The 18,192-nt window shown below is 36.7% G+C and overlaps 1 protein-coding gene across 3 annotated transcripts in view; it reads left to right on the top strand.

The window, feature by feature from the left end:
• Positions 1–18,192, top strand: part of Glra2 (glycine receptor alpha 2) — a 194,217-nt gene that overhangs the window by 36,917 nt on the left and 139,108 nt on the right. For all 3 annotated transcript variants that reach the window (XM_075957867.1, XM_075957868.1, XM_075957869.1), the window contains one exon: positions 7,136–7,359. In XM_075957867.1, the coding sequence (XP_075813982.1) occupies positions 7,136–7,359 (224 nt within the window). The remainder of the gene's footprint in view (positions 1–7,135; positions 7,360–18,192) is intronic.

Below are 18,192 nucleotides of genomic sequence, written 5' to 3'. Positions count from 1 at the left end.
GTCTCTTCTATTGCTTTTATCTTTAAAAGAGGGACAACGTTTCCAGTAGCCCACTGTCACCAGCTTTACACGATGGCATTCAATGACCATATTTGCACGACCTAATGCTGATTGCATTAATTAGATTCCTAAGTTGCCTTGATTAAATCTCCCCATTGCATTTTACTCTCAATCAAAAATGTAAATTTGCACCTTTTCAGTGTTCATTAATACAAGAAGCTAAACATTAAAGGGATGAAAATGAAAGCTATGGATACCCAATTTTCCTCGGTCTTTAAAACTTACAGGGTTGTTTAGCAAATTGGCTGCTTAGGTGCTTCTTGCCCACTTAGTAAGTGTCCTTTGTCATGTTTCCTATGAAAAGAGGAAACTGGTGCTCAAAGGTAATGTCAACAGCCTGCTAGCTGCTGTGTAAGGTAGATCAAATTGCATGTTAGAAGAGTGTTGCATAGTGTGCTTCTATTTCACTTATTAGATTTTGATGTCATGATAGGCTCCTTTTGGTGTTGAAAATACATATATATTGTTTTCTCATGGGTTTGATGTGAAACTAAAACAAGTTCTTATATAATGTTTATCCTGTTTATGTCCAAGAAGAAATTATCATGTTACCTAGGGTAAGAATTGGCAAATCCTTCCTGTAAAAAGACAGATAGCAAATACCTAAGACCATGGGAGCCAGGTGATCTCTCTGATGCCTTCTCAACTCTGCTCTTTGGTGGAGGGCAGATACTACTACTACTAGTGACCAAATGGATGTGATCACATCCAATCAAACTTTACTTGCAAAAGCAGCCACACACTGAGACAATGGGGATGTTCTATCGGGAACTCACCAAGGCCAGCTGGCCTGGGTCTGAAAAAACATGGGATAAATCCGGACTAGCTGAACATAGAGGACAATGAGGAATACTGAGAACTCAGGAACAATCGCAGTGGGTTTTTGATCCTACTGCACATACTGGCTTTGGGGGAGCCTAGGCAGTTTGGATGCTCACCTTTGGAGACCTGGATAGAGGTGGGCGGTCCTTGGGCTTCCCACAGGTCAGGGAACCCTGATTGCTCTTTGAGCAGATGAGGGAGGGTGACTTGATCGGGGGAGGGGGAGGGAAATGGGAGGCGGTTGAGGGGAGGAGGCAGAAATCCTTAATAAATAAATAAATTAATTAATTAATAAAAAAGAAAGGTAAAAAAAAGCAGACTGGGTCAAATTAGTATTTAAATTGATATTTCATTTTTTAAATAATGGTGTGACAATTGCTCTATTGTAAAAGAGAGTTCTGGCTTCCAAGATGCCCGAAGCTTTGCCTGGGTGTCTACCTGATGCAACCTGTCTTAATTGGGTCAGGCTGCAAAGGAGCACAAACTGGACGGCTTACAAACTGTAGAAATTCTTTCTCTCGTATTGGAGGCTGGAAGGTGAAAAGTAAGACCAGCGCACTCAAGTATTGATTAGGGATCTAGTAAAGACACAGACGGCTGACTTGTATCTTCTCATTATAGAAAGTTCTCTTAACATCTTAAATGCATTGTCTCTCAATAATATCAGGTTGGGGGTTAGAATCTTAAAAGCAAGTTTTGAGAGGTTATAAATATTTAGCCCATTACATACTTGCACACATTTCCTTTATTAAAACTCGAAGATTCTACAATCTGATAGTTACTCAAAATTTGGCTCACAAAATATGGTTGACCATGAAATGGAGCACCAACTAAAATTATAGCTGAAGTCAAAAAATTAGCTTCAATGCATATTAATAAAGTAGTCGAGGCCATGAATTAGCATTGTTTTCTTGGGATAATAGTTTTGCTTTCTCTGCAATTTTTTTCCAAGAATCCTTCTAAACTGAGTTTCTGAATATGTTTATTATAGTCTCTTGCTTTCCATATCATTCTCTTACAGTGACTGAAGTAACATTATTGAAAGATTTAGTTTTGGTTGATCGTTTCTAAAGAAGGGGTAATGATTATCTGTTTTAAGAACTCAAATATCTTTTGATACTATACAATTTGACCCCCCCATGGTTACTGAAATCACACTAACTTATTGTTAATGCTGCCTGTTAACAAAGTAATGACTTACAGATTCAATACAAATGTTCCTTCTTTGATACAAGTATTGGAGATATGTGTTCACAGGACACCATAATGTTGTTTCTTAAAGGAACAGTTTTATGGGTCATCACTATGATATAAGTTATTAAATTCAATATTATACATACTTGTTCACTAAGAATTTATTGGTATTTGACCCTTGTAGTATTATTACTCAGAAGATATAATTTTGTATTGTTTTAAATATTTAAGAGGCTTGGAAGGGATATATACTGAGACAGGTTATATTATAGTTTTGAAATGTTAGTTTATCCTTCCTTCTTTCTTTCTCCTTTTCTTTCATTGCTGATAACAATCGAATTTACAGGATAAGGAATATAGTTACCATCCCCTCTTTATTAATTTTGAGGCAGAAATAGAAAATATTGGCAACATAAGTAACAGTCAAGGGTATTTCATACCAGCGGTGTGCCGCTCTCCCAAAGACGAGAACATCAGAAAATGGGGGTGAGAAGCTTTTTTCCCAGTTTTAATTGGCTGTCTGGAGAGAAGGTAATGGATTCTGTGTGATCTGGGCCTTATGGGTGCTATTATACTACTCATTCCTCAGCAGTAGTTTTTAAGCCTCCGCACACTTAACAGATATGAGGGATAGCTAAATGTATAGAAATGTATTTGCCAGTTTCTGATGCACTTCATGGAGTTACTTTCCCTCTGATCTAAAATTGCATTTCTCAGGAACTTAGAGAAGAAGGTAGACTGAAGCTGACATGATTACTTATTGTGTTGTAACCATTGAAAGAGCATAAAAGTTTCCTTTCATTGAATAGTTGAATGAGTGTATCACAAGAAGATGCTAACTGACAAGAGACAGTGTATTATTATGTCAATGATTTCTGACATCTTAAAGAATAATCAGTACATTTCCATAAACCTTATATTCTGTTAAGCTGATGCAAAAGATGAACTTGCTCCCTAAGTTATTAGTGAAATATTAAAACTCACATTCATCATAAATCAACTGCCTACAACCATAATTTAAAATACAAGTTCTCCCATTAAAACTAAAACAGTTTTGAGATTATGGAAAATGTTTTTAGAGTGTTGACAGGTTTAAAAAGAGAAGTGTGACATAAAAATTATGGATAAATAAATATACCTTCAATATATTTATAATTATATTAAAACATGCAAATACCAAGCAATAAGACATAATGATAATGTTTGATATGAGTATTTATGAGATAAAGTGATCATCTTTATGTACAAATGCAGAGCTATGTATAATAGTGCAAAATAATTCAGCTTAAGGAAGCAATGTTTATGAAGTAGGCATAGCTTTAGAAGGTGTCAGAAAAGAAACTTGAAAAATACTAAATTTGACATAAAGATTATTATGGAATGTAGGTACTCATATTACCAGTATTAAGGATATAATAAAGACTATGCAGTTTATACATAGACTTTGTTTTTAGAGTGAAATACATGCACATATATTATAAATGTTTCTATTACCTTAGCCAATGCTTAGAAAGTCAATAATATAGAAACAAATTATAGCACAAAGAAATATGCCATTTATTTGGAGTAGAATCTGTCCTTAGAGAGTACAGGCAATGTAAAAGAGAATATAGTCTTCATTTAAACATGTTTCTCAGTATTTACTTTCCCTTTAATATTTTATTGAGCCTGGAAGCAGTAGAAAGTCAAAGAAAGACTACAAAATCACATAACTACTCTCTTATGATTGGTGCTATTATTAGATTATAAATTTATTTGCAAAAAACAGAAATGATACATTGGTAATTTACATGTTCCTAATGTTTATTATATATTGAAAACTATAAAGAACTAAAAGAATTACACAGGCATGGCTGCAAAACATTTTCTTTGTCTACTTTCTCTATATTTTGGGAGTTCCCTGTCTCTTCTTAAATACTTTTAAAAGTTGTTATTTATTTTAAAATGGTATATCTCATAACAAACCTAATCATGGATAAATATTAATAACTACACATTCAAAGTAATGGATACTCATAAACCAAAACTCTGGTATATAATTGTTGGATATAAATATATTTCCCTTCTATTTAGCATTATTTATAAATAGTGTAAATAATTAATTTTAAATGATCCTTTTACATTTAATAATTGAAGTGAGATATAATTGTCTCATTTTTTTAAAAAAATTCTTACATTACTAAGAAGTTTATTTCACAATTTTCTTGCTATAAAATTCAAAATAGAAAACCAGGAAACACTGGAGAACACCCATGGGAATTTTCTATGAAAATCTATATCTAGATATTTTTCTTAAATGTCATCACTTTTATATACTGTGTCACCAATTTAATATTCTCTAGGGTAGGTCAATAGGCAACTTTAACTCATTCTCAGGGGCACAGGAGGATCACAAGGGAGTTTTGTTTGTGATTTTGTTGTCCACTGATTTCTAGCTAGGTTCAAATGGCCTTTTGCACCCCAAAATATGTTCTGGTGAAGAGACTGCTGTTCTCCCAATAGTCTGATATTTACCCCTTTCACTTTTGTTATGTTCAGCTGCTCCCACTTCCTGGACTTAGAGGATCTCTAGATAAGGCTAGAGGAGGAGGGCCTCTTCTTTCCTATTTCCAGCTGAAACAAGGATGGACCTCTCCTTACCCTCAAGAATTCTGTTAATAATGGATTCTCACTCTGGGAACCTAGAAGGAAATGGGCACCATAAACTGGAGAGACCTCATTTCCTTGCTTGAGAAATCTTTTTTAAAAAAATTAATTATCTTTCTTCATTTTACATAACAATCCCTGTTCCCACTGCCTCCTCTCCTCCTGCTCCCTCCACTCACCCCCTAACTATTCCTCAGAGAGGGTAAGGCTTCCCATGGGGTGTCAACAAAGTCTGACACATCACTTTGAGGCAGGACCAAGGCCATTGCCCCTATATTTAGGCTGAGCAAGGTATCCCGCCAAAAGTAATGGGCTCCAAAAAAGCCAGTTCAAGCACTAAGGATAAGTCCTAGTCCCACTGCCAGTGGCCCCACAAACTGCCCCTGTAACCCAACCGTCCTCCACATTCAATGGGCTTAGATTGGTACTATGCAGGTTCCCCAGCTATCAGTCTAGAGTCAGTGAGCTCCCACTAGCTTAGGACAACTGTGGGTATCTCCATCGTGGTCTTGACCCCTTTGCTCATATTATTATTGCTCCTCCCTCTTTTGACTGGTCTCTAGAAGGTCAGCCCAGTGGAAATCTTAAGGGCCATATAAACCAACATGTATATGAGTACTGGGTTGTTTCATTTTTAATTTTATCTTCTTTAATTTTCTCAAATCAGACTTTCTTACTCATTATTCACAAAAACCTCTGATGATTCAGTAACACACATTCACAAAGAGACACTGATCTGCTAATAATCTCTTTCTGACTGAAATCCCTTGGTTTCTTTGAACAACTCTGAGAATATTGAAATCCTGTCATTCTCTTCATAACTCACCAGGACAGCCAGTTGGGGTAGATGTTGAGCTAAGCCCACAAACTGCATCCACTCTGATTTGAGAATTTGCCGTGCAAAAAATCTGAATAAATGCTGCCTGCTAAGCCTTTTCAAATTATAATGTTCATATTATACAATAGGAAACCTGAGGTAATTAGTTTTAATAATGCAGGCTTTCTAAAAGATCAAGGGTTTTATCACTGATTTACAATAATTTGGAACTATTTGATTATCAGCTTTTTCCAGCCTACTTTAAGCATCTTTCCCAAGAACAATGACATTCGAGATATTCTATGAGGTTAGTCACAAGTAATGTTTGTGCCCTTAAAAAGTGCCATAGAAATTTTAATAGTTTAGTACAAAATTATCTCTAAAACTTTCTTTTTCTTTTGACTATGAAGGAATTAATCAAAATATGCCATCCCTTAGTGGTTTCCATGGTACCTGGCAAAGTGAACAATCACATTTGTTTGCTTAGGAATATGGGTATTGTGAGACTTTAGGAACCTAAATTAGAAAGTTTTCAAGTAGACCAAGACAACTTAATCACCATTTAAGAAAAATAAAGACCTCAATGTGCAACTAGATGCCAAGGATGTGAAGATGACGCCAACAGAGCTTAAGCAAAAGGTGAGGAAAGAAAAAAAAACAAATGGAGATGTCCATCACCTTTAATAGCCACACGTGACAAGAAGCTCTGAAGCTCTGATTTCAGTCCTGAAGGACTGGGGACTGTTGACGATATCTCAGTCAGAGTCTAGACCATGAAGTTAGCCAAGGCTTCCATGAACCTAAAAGTCTTTGAATCCAAGCCTTCCGGAGAGTAGTCATAGTAACAGGCTGATTCATTAGCAAAGAAGGGAATACCCAGATCATGTGAGAATGGAGGGGCTGTACCAGAGGCTCCCACTAGGGAGAAAACCTTTGTCAGATAATATTCATATTAGAAACAACATGAAAATTGTCTGTTTGACTGAAGCATCAAGCTGCCTAATGCAAACATAACACATGGAGAGAATTCAATAAAATATTCAAGAGTTTTGAAAGTAAGTAGTTGCGAAGGAATCATTTTGTCAACAGGAAGCATCTTAATGTTGTTAAGATTTTAAGAATATTGTCCTATCGTAACATGGCTATATAAGATTTTCCCTCCCAAATTGCAGAGTGGGTTTTCTTCAATACAGAGCATCTAAGCAAAGAGAGATTAGAAATCATGTCATTTCTGCTTTAGACAATGAATTGGGTTTATTTGATAATCTGCCATGATAGTCTGACTTCTGCACTCATTATTGTTTTTTTCTACAGAAAGACCATCTTAAATTAATATTATTTCAACCCAAAATTAATAATTGAAGCATAAAAAAATCAAAAAAGTCAGCCTGTTTAATTGCTGTTCTGTTCTTTCTTCTTCCTGTCCACCTCAAATTCTAGTAGAACTGAATGCTTTATTTTTACCAAGGTGTACCAAGACTTGTTTGACCAGACAAAATCACTATATCAAATCAGAAAGAAAGTGAAAAGTTAAGTAAATATATTTCTTAAGCCAGATTGGACAATAAGCAGCCCTTATATATGACATTTCTATAGGACTATCGAGTGAACATATTTCTGAGACAACAGTGGAATGATTCACGGCTGGCATACAGTGAATACCCGGATGACTCCCTGGATTTGGATCCATCTATGTTGGATTCCATTTGGAAACCAGATTTGTTCTTTGCCAATGAGAAAGGTGCCAATTTTCATGATGTCACCACTGACAACAAGTTGCTGCGGATTTCCAAAAATGGCAAAGTGCTCTACAGTATCAGGTAAGCCTTTGCTGCTTAGAGCTCTTCGGTTCTTTTGAGCTTAGAGATACCTGATTCTTCAGGACAGGATGTAGATGAATGTATGACTTTGTGGTGTAGTAATATGGGCGGCGGGGCTGCGTCCCCAACACCCCAGCCGCCTGGCTCGGCTAGCTTATGCCCCGAAATAATTACACGGACACTGTATTCATTTAATCACTGCTTGGCTCATTTCTACCTGGCCTCTTCTAGGCTAACTCTCGCACCTGGACTAGCCCATTTCTTATCATCTGTGTAGCACCGGTCTTACCGGGAAGATTCTAGCCTCTGTCCATCCTGGGTTGGAGCTTCATCGCTTGTGTCTGCCTGGGAGCCGGGCACATGGCGTCTCTCTAAGGCGTCTGCTCCAGAGAGGAGAGCTGTCGAGTCTGACCTCACTTCCTCTTCCTCCCAGCGTTTTGTTCTGTTTACTCCTCCCACCTATCTCCTAACCAATGAGAGCCAAGCAGTTTCTTTTAATTTAACCAATGACCTTCCTCCATCATTGTGGTCTTTTGTTTATTATTTGAAATTTAAAGTAGGTGGAACATTTCAGAAGTTTTCATGATTATATAAGCGTAATTCTTAACAACAAAATGTACCTGGTAGGTTTATGGTCAGTTGATTGTGTTGTATAAAAATCTAAGCATATATATTTAATAAAGAAATTATAGGATATTCAGTTTAATTACCTTGGACCATAATATATGAATTCCAGTTTCAATAGTTCTCTCATTAAGTAGAGACAAAATCTTCAATGGATCAACTTGGTCATCAATAGCACACTCTGGGTTGAATACATACGGACTTTATCTTAACCTCATTTGTGCTTCTCAGTAAACGTATGACCTTCGGGGCTTGATCCATTGATTTTTATTGGATTTTAACTTGGGACAGAAATTTTCTTAGACTCTTTTTGTTATGTAATAGGATCCCTGACCCAGGTTGGTCTTCAACTCCATTTAGCAGGACATGACCTTGAACTTCTGAGCCTCCCAACTCTAATTCCTGGGTGCTGAGGTTACAGGCATGAGCTACCAATCTCAGTGTGTGGGGGACTGGAGATTGAAGCCAGAACCTCATCCACGCAAAGCAAACACTCTACCAAAGGAACTCCATTGCTAGGCCCTCATTTCAAAATATTACATTCAAATATGTCCTCCAGCATCTTTATCTCTCCGGACTCAGAAAATTTTCCTGTTATTCTTAATACTAATAATCATTTTTTCCTGTGGCTCTGTAAGGTTCTTATTTGTTATGCCTTGTATTTTAGTTACTACAATACATGAGTGACACATAAGAATATGAATTTTTTGAATCATAGGATTGGAATCATATAGATTTAGAGTCAAACTAGTTTTGGCACTTACCAAGTTCCAGGATCTACAAAATTCATGGATCAGCATATTGATCTGTGGATAGCTTCTTGTGAAAATTAAGTATGTAGACATCAGAAAATATTTTAAAGGTCCAGATTGCTATCATTTAAACTATGAAGACTAAATGACAACTACGTGTATGATTTAGTTCAAAATCAACTATAGAAAAAAGGCAAACAATATTTCGATAATGCAGGGAAATACTGGTACACTAAAGCCCTTTCTGTGGCTATGGCTGGTCACGCCTTCTCAGAGACAATGTAAAACTATTTGCCATGGAGTTCGTGCTTGATAAATAAAGCTTGAATCTTAAAAAGAATGCTCTGTTTCAATAATAAGCTATCTTCAGTCATCTTTTAGCTCTTCTGGAAGACTGGGACAGTGTAGTCTACAGGATGACAGTACACTGAATAACTATTGACGTTTCAATTGTCTTTATAAAGGACCCCATTACTCTCTTATTACCATCCCCCAAAAGCGAGTAATTAGTATTTTTTAAAATACTTTTCACAAGTTTGCAGACTCACCATCCTTTAAGAACCCATTATGCATTTTGGTTCTTTACTGTATATTTCGTTTGTATGCCTAATAAGTTCAGAGCTTGCTTTTGGTTTACTGTCTAGGGTCTTAAGGCATGTAGGAGGCTGCTCATTTGGGAAATGCAGCAGTACTGCTGCTTTCAGAAAGAAGCAGATAAATTCCCTAGATACCCATTGAATTGTTAAGGAAACAGTATTCTGCATGATAATCCATTTGTCTGGTGTAAGATGCACTGTTGGGCATGACCTAAGTTGATGTGACCTGATAGAAAGGGACATATGTAGAACATGATGCTGGAAAGGAGAGTTATAAAAAGTAACACAGTGTATCAGCTGCTTCGGCTAGTCCTTTGGGCCTTGGGTGGTGTTTGTGCTGGTAAATACCTAGCATTGTTCACTGCTGAAAAAAAGTCAGGCTTTTGTCATTTCTTTTTGTACTGTTAAGATTTCTCTGTTCTATATCAATGAAGGATATATGTTACCCCAACATAAATACAAAGGCAATTGTTTTATTACTGGTTCTGAAATGTGACATATTATTCATTACTTAGAATCTGAGGAGTTTGTCCATTGGCAGGTTGTGGATGGTCTCTGAAATCTGAGGGGAAAAATCATTAGCAAAGAAGAACTACAGATGCCACATTCAAGAAACACAAGCAAATTTGAACTACAGAAGTCTAATTATTTTCCCAAAAAGGTTTTCAATGAACCAGACAATATCTTGGGCATAAACTATACAGAGCTGAGTAAGATGTGGCCCTTTCCCTAAAATGCTTCATTATTATTGAGACATGTGAACTAATAATCAATTAAGAAATAATAAGTAGGAGCAAGGAAAAGAAAAGTAGTCATCACCTTACAAATAGTATTCTTAAAATTTTGATAGAATTTGGGGGTTGGTGCCTATAGACAGAGATTGCTTACTTGTTTCCCAGGAGCCCAACCTAAATAATCATACAAAAACTATACTAATTCAAGTTGGAAGTGAAGCAGGTTATAGTTGTGGATTTCTAAAAGGTCCTTAAAAATAAAACACAAGGTAGAAGAGGAGAAGGAAGGGCAGGAGATTATCAGAAAAACAAAACAACCAAACCATTAGTGAGCTCTTTCCTCTAAGAAATCCTCAGACTGAAAGAGGACAAGTTCTTGCCTCATCTTGGTATATATTCCTCTATAGGGCTGGAATTAAGGGCATGTACCACTACTGCCTGGCTTCTATGGCAAATTAGTGTGGCTACGGAGAATAAACGTGTGTGCCACCATGGACTGGACGATAAGGCTGACAAGTGTGACTTTTTTTACTCTCTGATCTTCAGACAAGCTTTATTTATTAAAATACAAATGAAATATCACTACATTTTCTCTTTTTGTCTAAAATAAAAAGAAGGCTATAACTAATATAAGAAAACTATATACAAGAAGTACAATAACTCTATACAATATATAGGTAATAAATATATCAACAATGTCTAGTCCATTTGTATTTGACAAAGTCAAAGAAAATATTACATCTCTATCCAGTCTTGGTGAGTTCAAAGACTTGGACCTAATTTACTTTCTATCATAACTTGCATTGCTATCCAAAGCTATTTTTGATATCTCTCAACCTTATGTATTTTACATTTATTAAGTAAAATTCTTTTCTGAGTCTTGTAAACAATGAAAACTGTAACTATAAATATCTAGTCTTAAACTACCTCAGAGACTCAAGAAGGAAATAATATTAACTGAGTAAGCAAGAAGCGTGAGCAAATGACTTCTGAAAATTGTGAGAAACGACAAAAGAAACTGATTAACTGGACAGTCACCCAAAGTTTACCCGTAACATTGGGACATTTATTTTTACCCTACAGGCTTAGAATATCTGACAGACTCTTATATGTAGCAGGGTTTTTGAAGGAATCTCCTGCCTTATCTGGGCAAGGTTTGGTAGTCACTCTCTTTTGTATTGTCCTGCTTGTCCCATTAGGATAGCATACTGTCAGACGTCAAGGCAAGGGCAGTTTCTTGCCCAGTGTTTCATTTTGCCACAAAGAGAGCAAACTCCATGTGGAGTTTCTTCCATGTCCATAATCTTCTCTGAATCAGATTGGTGCTGCCAGGAGGAGCTATGTCTCATTGTCACAAAAAGAATCTATGTTATTAAAACATCTTAAATGCCATATTCTGTAGCTCTCTTAAGTGTGTGAAGATGACCTACCTATTAAAATATATCTCTGTTTGACCTTAAAAACATACATAATGTGACTACAAATTCTATTTAATAGGTGACTAATTACTAACCTGCATTTTCTTATTACCCTAAATAGTTGGTAATAATACTTTCAGGGACTAGAAATTTGCATTACATTGTTATATGAGCTGTATAGGTACAACACCTTGAAGAAGATTAGAAATGCATGTATAGTCTGTTTTAACAAAATTAATTTCAAATTTGTATCTATATACAAAACTTGTAAACAATATACAAGTCCAACCCAATATAAAGCATTTAAAACTAGTAGTTGCTTTCTAAAAGTAACTCAGTAGTCTACATTTTTATCTTATCATATCTATAGCATCCCTTTTTTCTTTTCAAAGTAGATTCTACTCTTTTATCCTATCATATCTGTATCCCCCTTTTTCTTTTCTAAACAAGAACTTTGAATCTAATCTTTATTCAACTTTCCTCCAGACCATAACCAATAATAACTTGTAACCAACCCCTCCTAAACAATGACAAATATCTATAACTGTTGAATGACCAAAAACCCACTCACTTCACCTCTTGAGAATGTGGGCATCATATTCTTAAATTTATTTCCCAGTGTCTGGGGGTGGCAGGGTCTTTAGGGGATCCTGAAAAGAGAATTTTTTGGCTAATTGTCAAGTCCTGAGAGGGGTAGCTTTATTATTTGTTGTCAATCTCTGTGAAATGGTGAAGTGCAGGGTTTGTCTTAAGTCTTGACTAGAGTAGTCTGTTAGGCTGGATCATCTCAACTAACCACTTTGAAATTGTTCTGAGAAGTTTGTAGTCCAAAGCTGATTTTAAGTGGTGTTTTTCAGCTTAATGGTACTATCATAGTCCTGGAGGACTCATCATTGTGGGACCCCATCCTCTTTTTGGAGACTTCACTGTTAGGTGTGCTCATGGTTCACTGCAGGAAACTGATAGTCAAACCTGAAATCATGTACAGGAAAGTAGATGAAATCTTTTTTTCTAGGATTAGTTAGTATTTTATATGACCATTAACATCATGAGAGAAAGTTTATATATAAATCTTATAAATCTTCTACCTTAAGAAAAGCTGTTAAAGGGTCAATATAAAACCAAAGGATTATGAGATTAGTAGCAATAATTTAGTCCTTAAATATTTGTTTTTCTTCTGTCCCATATCAGGTGGCTCTTCTGACATCAGACAGAGATTTTGGATTTCACTTTAATAAGCATGCTTGGGTACCTTTAGCCATCAGAGTCATCCAGCAATGACTAATACCAGAGATATCTAGAAGTTGGTAGTTGTTCTTAGCAGCTCAAATCTGGTGTGAGAGGGTTCCTGAAGAGTCCAACTCAATATAAAGCATTTAAAACTAGTAGTTGCTTTCTAAAAGTTCCTCTGTCGATTTCAGAAGCCCAGAAAAGCTTTTTCTAATAAAAGTGGAGGACTCTGTGGCAACAGGAGCATCAAGAGGACCAGTGTAGATAAATTAACTTCGTGGCAAGAGAAAACACCAAGTGACGAAAATTAAATAGTCTTCCTTCGTTCATGACTCCCCTTTTTATTTGGGTTACTACCAGAATGTGGCACCCACGTTTTCAGTGGACCTTCCATGCCAATTAAGACAGTTCCTCCATTGAGACTCCCTACTCAGATTATTTTAAGTTGTGGCAAGTTGACATTTAAAACCAAATGTCACACTCTCTCAAACCATCAATAATTATAGAATTTGCTTCTGCACAAAACATTCCATATTACCAAAGCTTCTGCTTGTCTCATCATTAACCTTTGCATGAGCTTAAATGTTCCATTTTATGGCACTAGACGTAAGATATTCATAAATCCTTTTTGGTTCAGTTCCCAGTTATAGGTGTTGATGATTCAGTCTCCCAGCTTCCTCATACTGCCTGAGTTGTAATATAAAACCTATGGGGACTGACATTCCTATCCCTCTACTGATCCATTGCAGATACCACTGAGAGTGGTTAGAGTGTAGGTTTCTAGACAGACACCCAACTGTGGCCCGTAAACAAGCCTGTCTAATGATCAAATCTATCCACACGTAAAAGACCAGCTTTTCCCACATTGCCTCCAATTCTTGACTCATACTAGAACTTGATGCAAGCGCTTCAAAGAATTCTAACTCTTTTTATAGAATGATTTTTAATAGAATAAGGTAAAAAAAATTCTTTATTTAGACGCCAGGACTGAAAATAAAATGTACACTGAACTGAGGCTTACCTAAATGTTATCATGATGATTCTTTGGTTATTTTACTCGTGGTTTTGGTGAGCCCCAGAAACACATATTTGTTAGTTATAAAAAGCTGCGATCCCGTCTCTATATGCACAATTAGACTATGTATCTTTATATACTATAATCCAGGAAAATTATATGCTCATTTTGTAATCCTGTACCCAAATATTCATTAGTTTTGTGATGACTTAATGCAGTAATTAATGACTACAACATAAGCACACACATCAGAATTGAGCACTAAATCAGGGAAGTGCTGGGAAATATAATGCAAGCCACATGATCCCATTGTTCTCAGAGACAAAGAAGGCTCTAGAGTGGGAAGAGCTGGCATGGACAATAGTGGTGGATGAAGCAGGAACTGAGCTAAGTGGTTTTATGGAGAGGGTAGATTTGGAGAAGGGCCTTCAAAAGTGAACCAGCTGGGGGTAAAATTATGAAGGTATCAAAAGTGTATTGTATACATAAGAAATTCTAATTTCTGGAAAACTCTGTTGAGTTCCTACATGAGTTCATAGAAACAATATGCAATTGACTGGCTCATATGAAACACAGTCGGGACCTTCTTATGCATGTTTTAAGAAAAGGATGAAATTGCTCAACAAAATATATGGAAACTGAACAACTGCTTGTCTTAGGGTTTCTTTTGCTGTGAAGAGACACTATGACCATGACAACTCTTATAAATGAAAACATTTAATGTGGACTGGTTTACAGTTTCAGAAATTCAGTTTATTATCTTCGTGGTGGGGCATGGCAGCATGCAGGCAGACATGGTGCTGGAGAAGGAGCTGAGAGTTTTACATACTGATCTGCAGGCAGCAGAAACAACTGTGTCCCACATGTGACATAACTTGAACATATATAAGACATCAAAGCCCATACTGACACTTCATTCAATAAGGCCACACATCCTAATAGTACCACTCTCTATGGGCCAAATGTTCAAACACATGAGTCTATGGGGGCCATACCTATTCAAACCACCACACTACTCGTCTTTGACTTCATCTGACTGGACTAGCAATAGAAAGATTTATTTCCTTTTGGAAGTAACTTTCTACTGCATTAACATCAATCAGTTTGTTCTCCAAGTAATGAAGAGACAGAATAACAAGTAGATATCTTGAGATAACATGAGAACCATACTTACTTCTTTCATGGCAAAAACAGGCCATGTAAGATGGCAAAACAGGCCTCTGTAGCCTTACCAGATTGTCATTCTGACTCAGTTTCCTCTCTAAAATAGAACTTAACCAGAAAAACAGGGGTTCTTCTAGCTCTACAGCAACTTTTCTCTTCTTCCCCAGCCACAAAGCTCCTTCTCCATGAATTAAAATGTTTCCTCATGTTCGGTACAGCTTGAGAACAAGAGGAAATTCTTCATTCCAAAGTGCCTGCTTCAAACTGCTTTTAGGTCTCAGAACCATTCCCTACTAAAGTAAATATGCAACCACAGAAGTGGGAAAACTGATTTTGATGTAGTATAGGGAAGTTTAAGAGCTGGCTTTAAAACCATCAATGATAGTCTGAACTGCGACAAATGCTGAGAAAATTTCACAATCCCAAACCCAATCATTTTGGCATTTGTGAGCAGGAGAAACTGTAGGGCATTTTCAGAATGCTAGAACTTTTATAACTTATAGACAATTATACAGAGACGATTGGCTGGTTCAACATTTGACTAGATATATAGGTGAATCTGATCCTAATGTAGGTTTGAACCAGCAGAGTTTAAAGGGCAGTCTGTTGTTACTCATTATCTAAATCTTATTTCAAGAAGCCAAAGAAAAAGCCAGAGGCTGGTGAAGTTGACTTATGTTGACAAGGGCTTCTTCTTGGTCCATACTGCTGCTTTTCATAAAATCCCTGTATGGCATGAATACTTAATGAAACAAACATTATGTGATTGTGGTTCTTTCTAAAACATATACATTACTAAAGTACATTCCCCTAGTTTAGAGTCTAGAGCAGTGGTTCTCAACCTTCCTAAAGATAAAATTATTTCATTGTTACTTCATAACCATGATTTTGCTATTGTTATGAATTGTAATGTAAATATTTTTTGAAGACAGAGGATTTTCAAAGGGTCCTGACCCACAAGGGTGAGAACCCAGTGCTCTAGAGGAAAGACACTCCATGTTAAAAGAGGAAAGTTTTACAATTTGCAAAGTTCGACAGTCTCTCTACAAGTTTCGCCATGTTTGTATCATGTAAAAGTACAAGCATCTGTACTATAGGAGGTGTGATGGTGGTCACTGGGCAGTAATCAAAAGACAGATAATTAGGTACATAGATAATTACGGAAGTTCTTGTACTTCTGGAGCAAAGCCATTGATAATGGAGTTACTTCAGAGAACAATGAAATAACAAAAAGACACCTCATTTCAGTAGGGTTATTGAGCAGTCAGAGGAAAGTTACGAAGCAGAAGGTGGGCTGGGCCATTAATAATAAAATGCTACTGAAGTAAATGTCAAGTCTGAGAGCAACAAAGACTTAGATTCGGATCCAATGTTATTAAGTGACTATAAGAAGTCATTTAGCATTTCTCAGAACTGTAGTATTTTTTAGTTCCTCAGTCACACTACATATTAAATGAATCTCTTAGAAGATAAAGTGGAAAGAAAGCAGAGTCAGTTTTCCCTACATTCATCCTAATTTAAGATTACATATTTCTTGTTATGCACCTACGCCATCCAAATTCCACTCACTTTCCATATTTAGTACGATGCAGATACTCTCCTGGCCTTGTGCTTCATCCTTTGGGGAAGCAAATGCCTAATAATGGGAGTGATAATTGTATCTCTTTTCAGATAATAATTAGGCTGGTTCTGAATCTCCCATTTTAGCTATTCGTTACAAGTAAACAGTGGCTGTGCTTGATTTTCTGTGGGACTTTCTCTGAGGAGAGATGAACACACATTTATCTATTTACCTCACATCTGTCATTGATAACAGACCCCAGAAAAAAGAAAGGAATCTACTCAAATGTAGGTTGGTGAATCAATGAATTCATCCATGTTGCTTACAGGCACAGAGGTAAATGAGTAACATACAGGAACATAGGTTATCAGAAATAGCTGTACTACTCGAAATTCCCATTTGAAATTTGGGTAGTTATTTATGAAGTCTGCATTACTGAAGTTCCTTGCTCAACTTGTAGGTCACTCCAATAGGGTCTCCTCTCACCCTTAAACATTTTATTTTTTTATATAACCTTAAAGAGGAGCCTCACAAGCCTAACAACTTTCATTAGCTTCTTGAGGCATAAGGCCCTCACTTCTCCCTCCAAGACTGAGTACTTCAATTTAAAGTAGCTATACATCACTGTCCCATCAAGGACAAATCATCTTTCTTGGGTGTGGTGATGCACACCTTTAATCCCAGCACTCCAGAGGCAGCAGTGTGAGTTCAGCATCACTGTGAGTTCAAGGCCAGCCTGGTCTACATAGTAAGCTCCAGACGGGCCAGAGCCACATAGTAAAATCCTGTTTCAAAAGAAATCAACTTATCATCTATCCTCAAATCCACTTTCTTACCAGTCTTTGCCACCATAAGAGCAGTTAGCAATCCTCATGTAGTTGCCGTACTAGAAATCTTCATGCTGTGATATGCTAGTGGATTAACAGCAAAATTATGTCCCCATCTGTCAGTAGACAAAGTTACTTTGGTTTGCTCAAAACTTTATCTGCATTTCATAGAATGCTGTCACTTGTTCTGGAGACCTTTTTTTTTTTAAAAGTAAGATGATCCAAACAAAATGTTAAGGTTATTGCTATCTAGGACTTTTTATCTCTCTCCACCTCACTGAGGCTCCTAAGAGCTGTACCATTGGATACAGAGTGACAAGAATCAGATCACTTCTTATTATTTTAATGTACTGGCTAGTGCCAGTTTCTCTTTAAAACTGCTTGAATGTGTAATTAAACACTAGACATGAAATGAAAGTTTATTTAAAGCTGCTGTTCGGAGCTCTTTTTCTGGTGGTTGGTTTAGCCCTCTCCTTACTCGACACCTTCTAAACATTTTTATCCAGGAGAAAGCATTTGCAAATTTAAACTACAGATTTATCCATTGCTCTCCAAGTGGAATTCAGTCCAGATTTGGACTTAATTAACATGATCCAACCATATGTGTTCACATTTTTCTGAAAGGACCACACACAGATGGGAAGAGTTATTATATTTTTGTCCCTGCTAGCTGGTATTGCTCAATGCATATGGGTATTTCCTATGAGGCCTTTTTAGTGTTTGGTAAACATGGACCTTTCTACTCAGACATTATAATTTGAGGCAGGAAAGAGGAACAGAACAGTTGAAGATCCAAACAATGTTGACTTTAGTCCCCTCCACATCCCACGTTCAGAAGAAACAAAGCATCAGGGCTGTTTATTTGGAACCAACTGGGAGGAAAGTGTAATCTCTCAGCTTTGGACCAACCTG

The sequence above is a fragment of the Microtus pennsylvanicus genome, chromosome X (genome assembly GCF_037038515.1).
Source record: "Microtus pennsylvanicus isolate mMicPen1 chromosome X, mMicPen1.hap1, whole genome shotgun sequence".
Taxonomy (NCBI): Eukaryota; Metazoa; Chordata; class Mammalia; order Rodentia; family Cricetidae; genus Microtus; species Microtus pennsylvanicus.
Note: the sequence above shows the minus strand (reverse complement) of the source record. Positions and strands in the feature narration are given on the sequence as shown.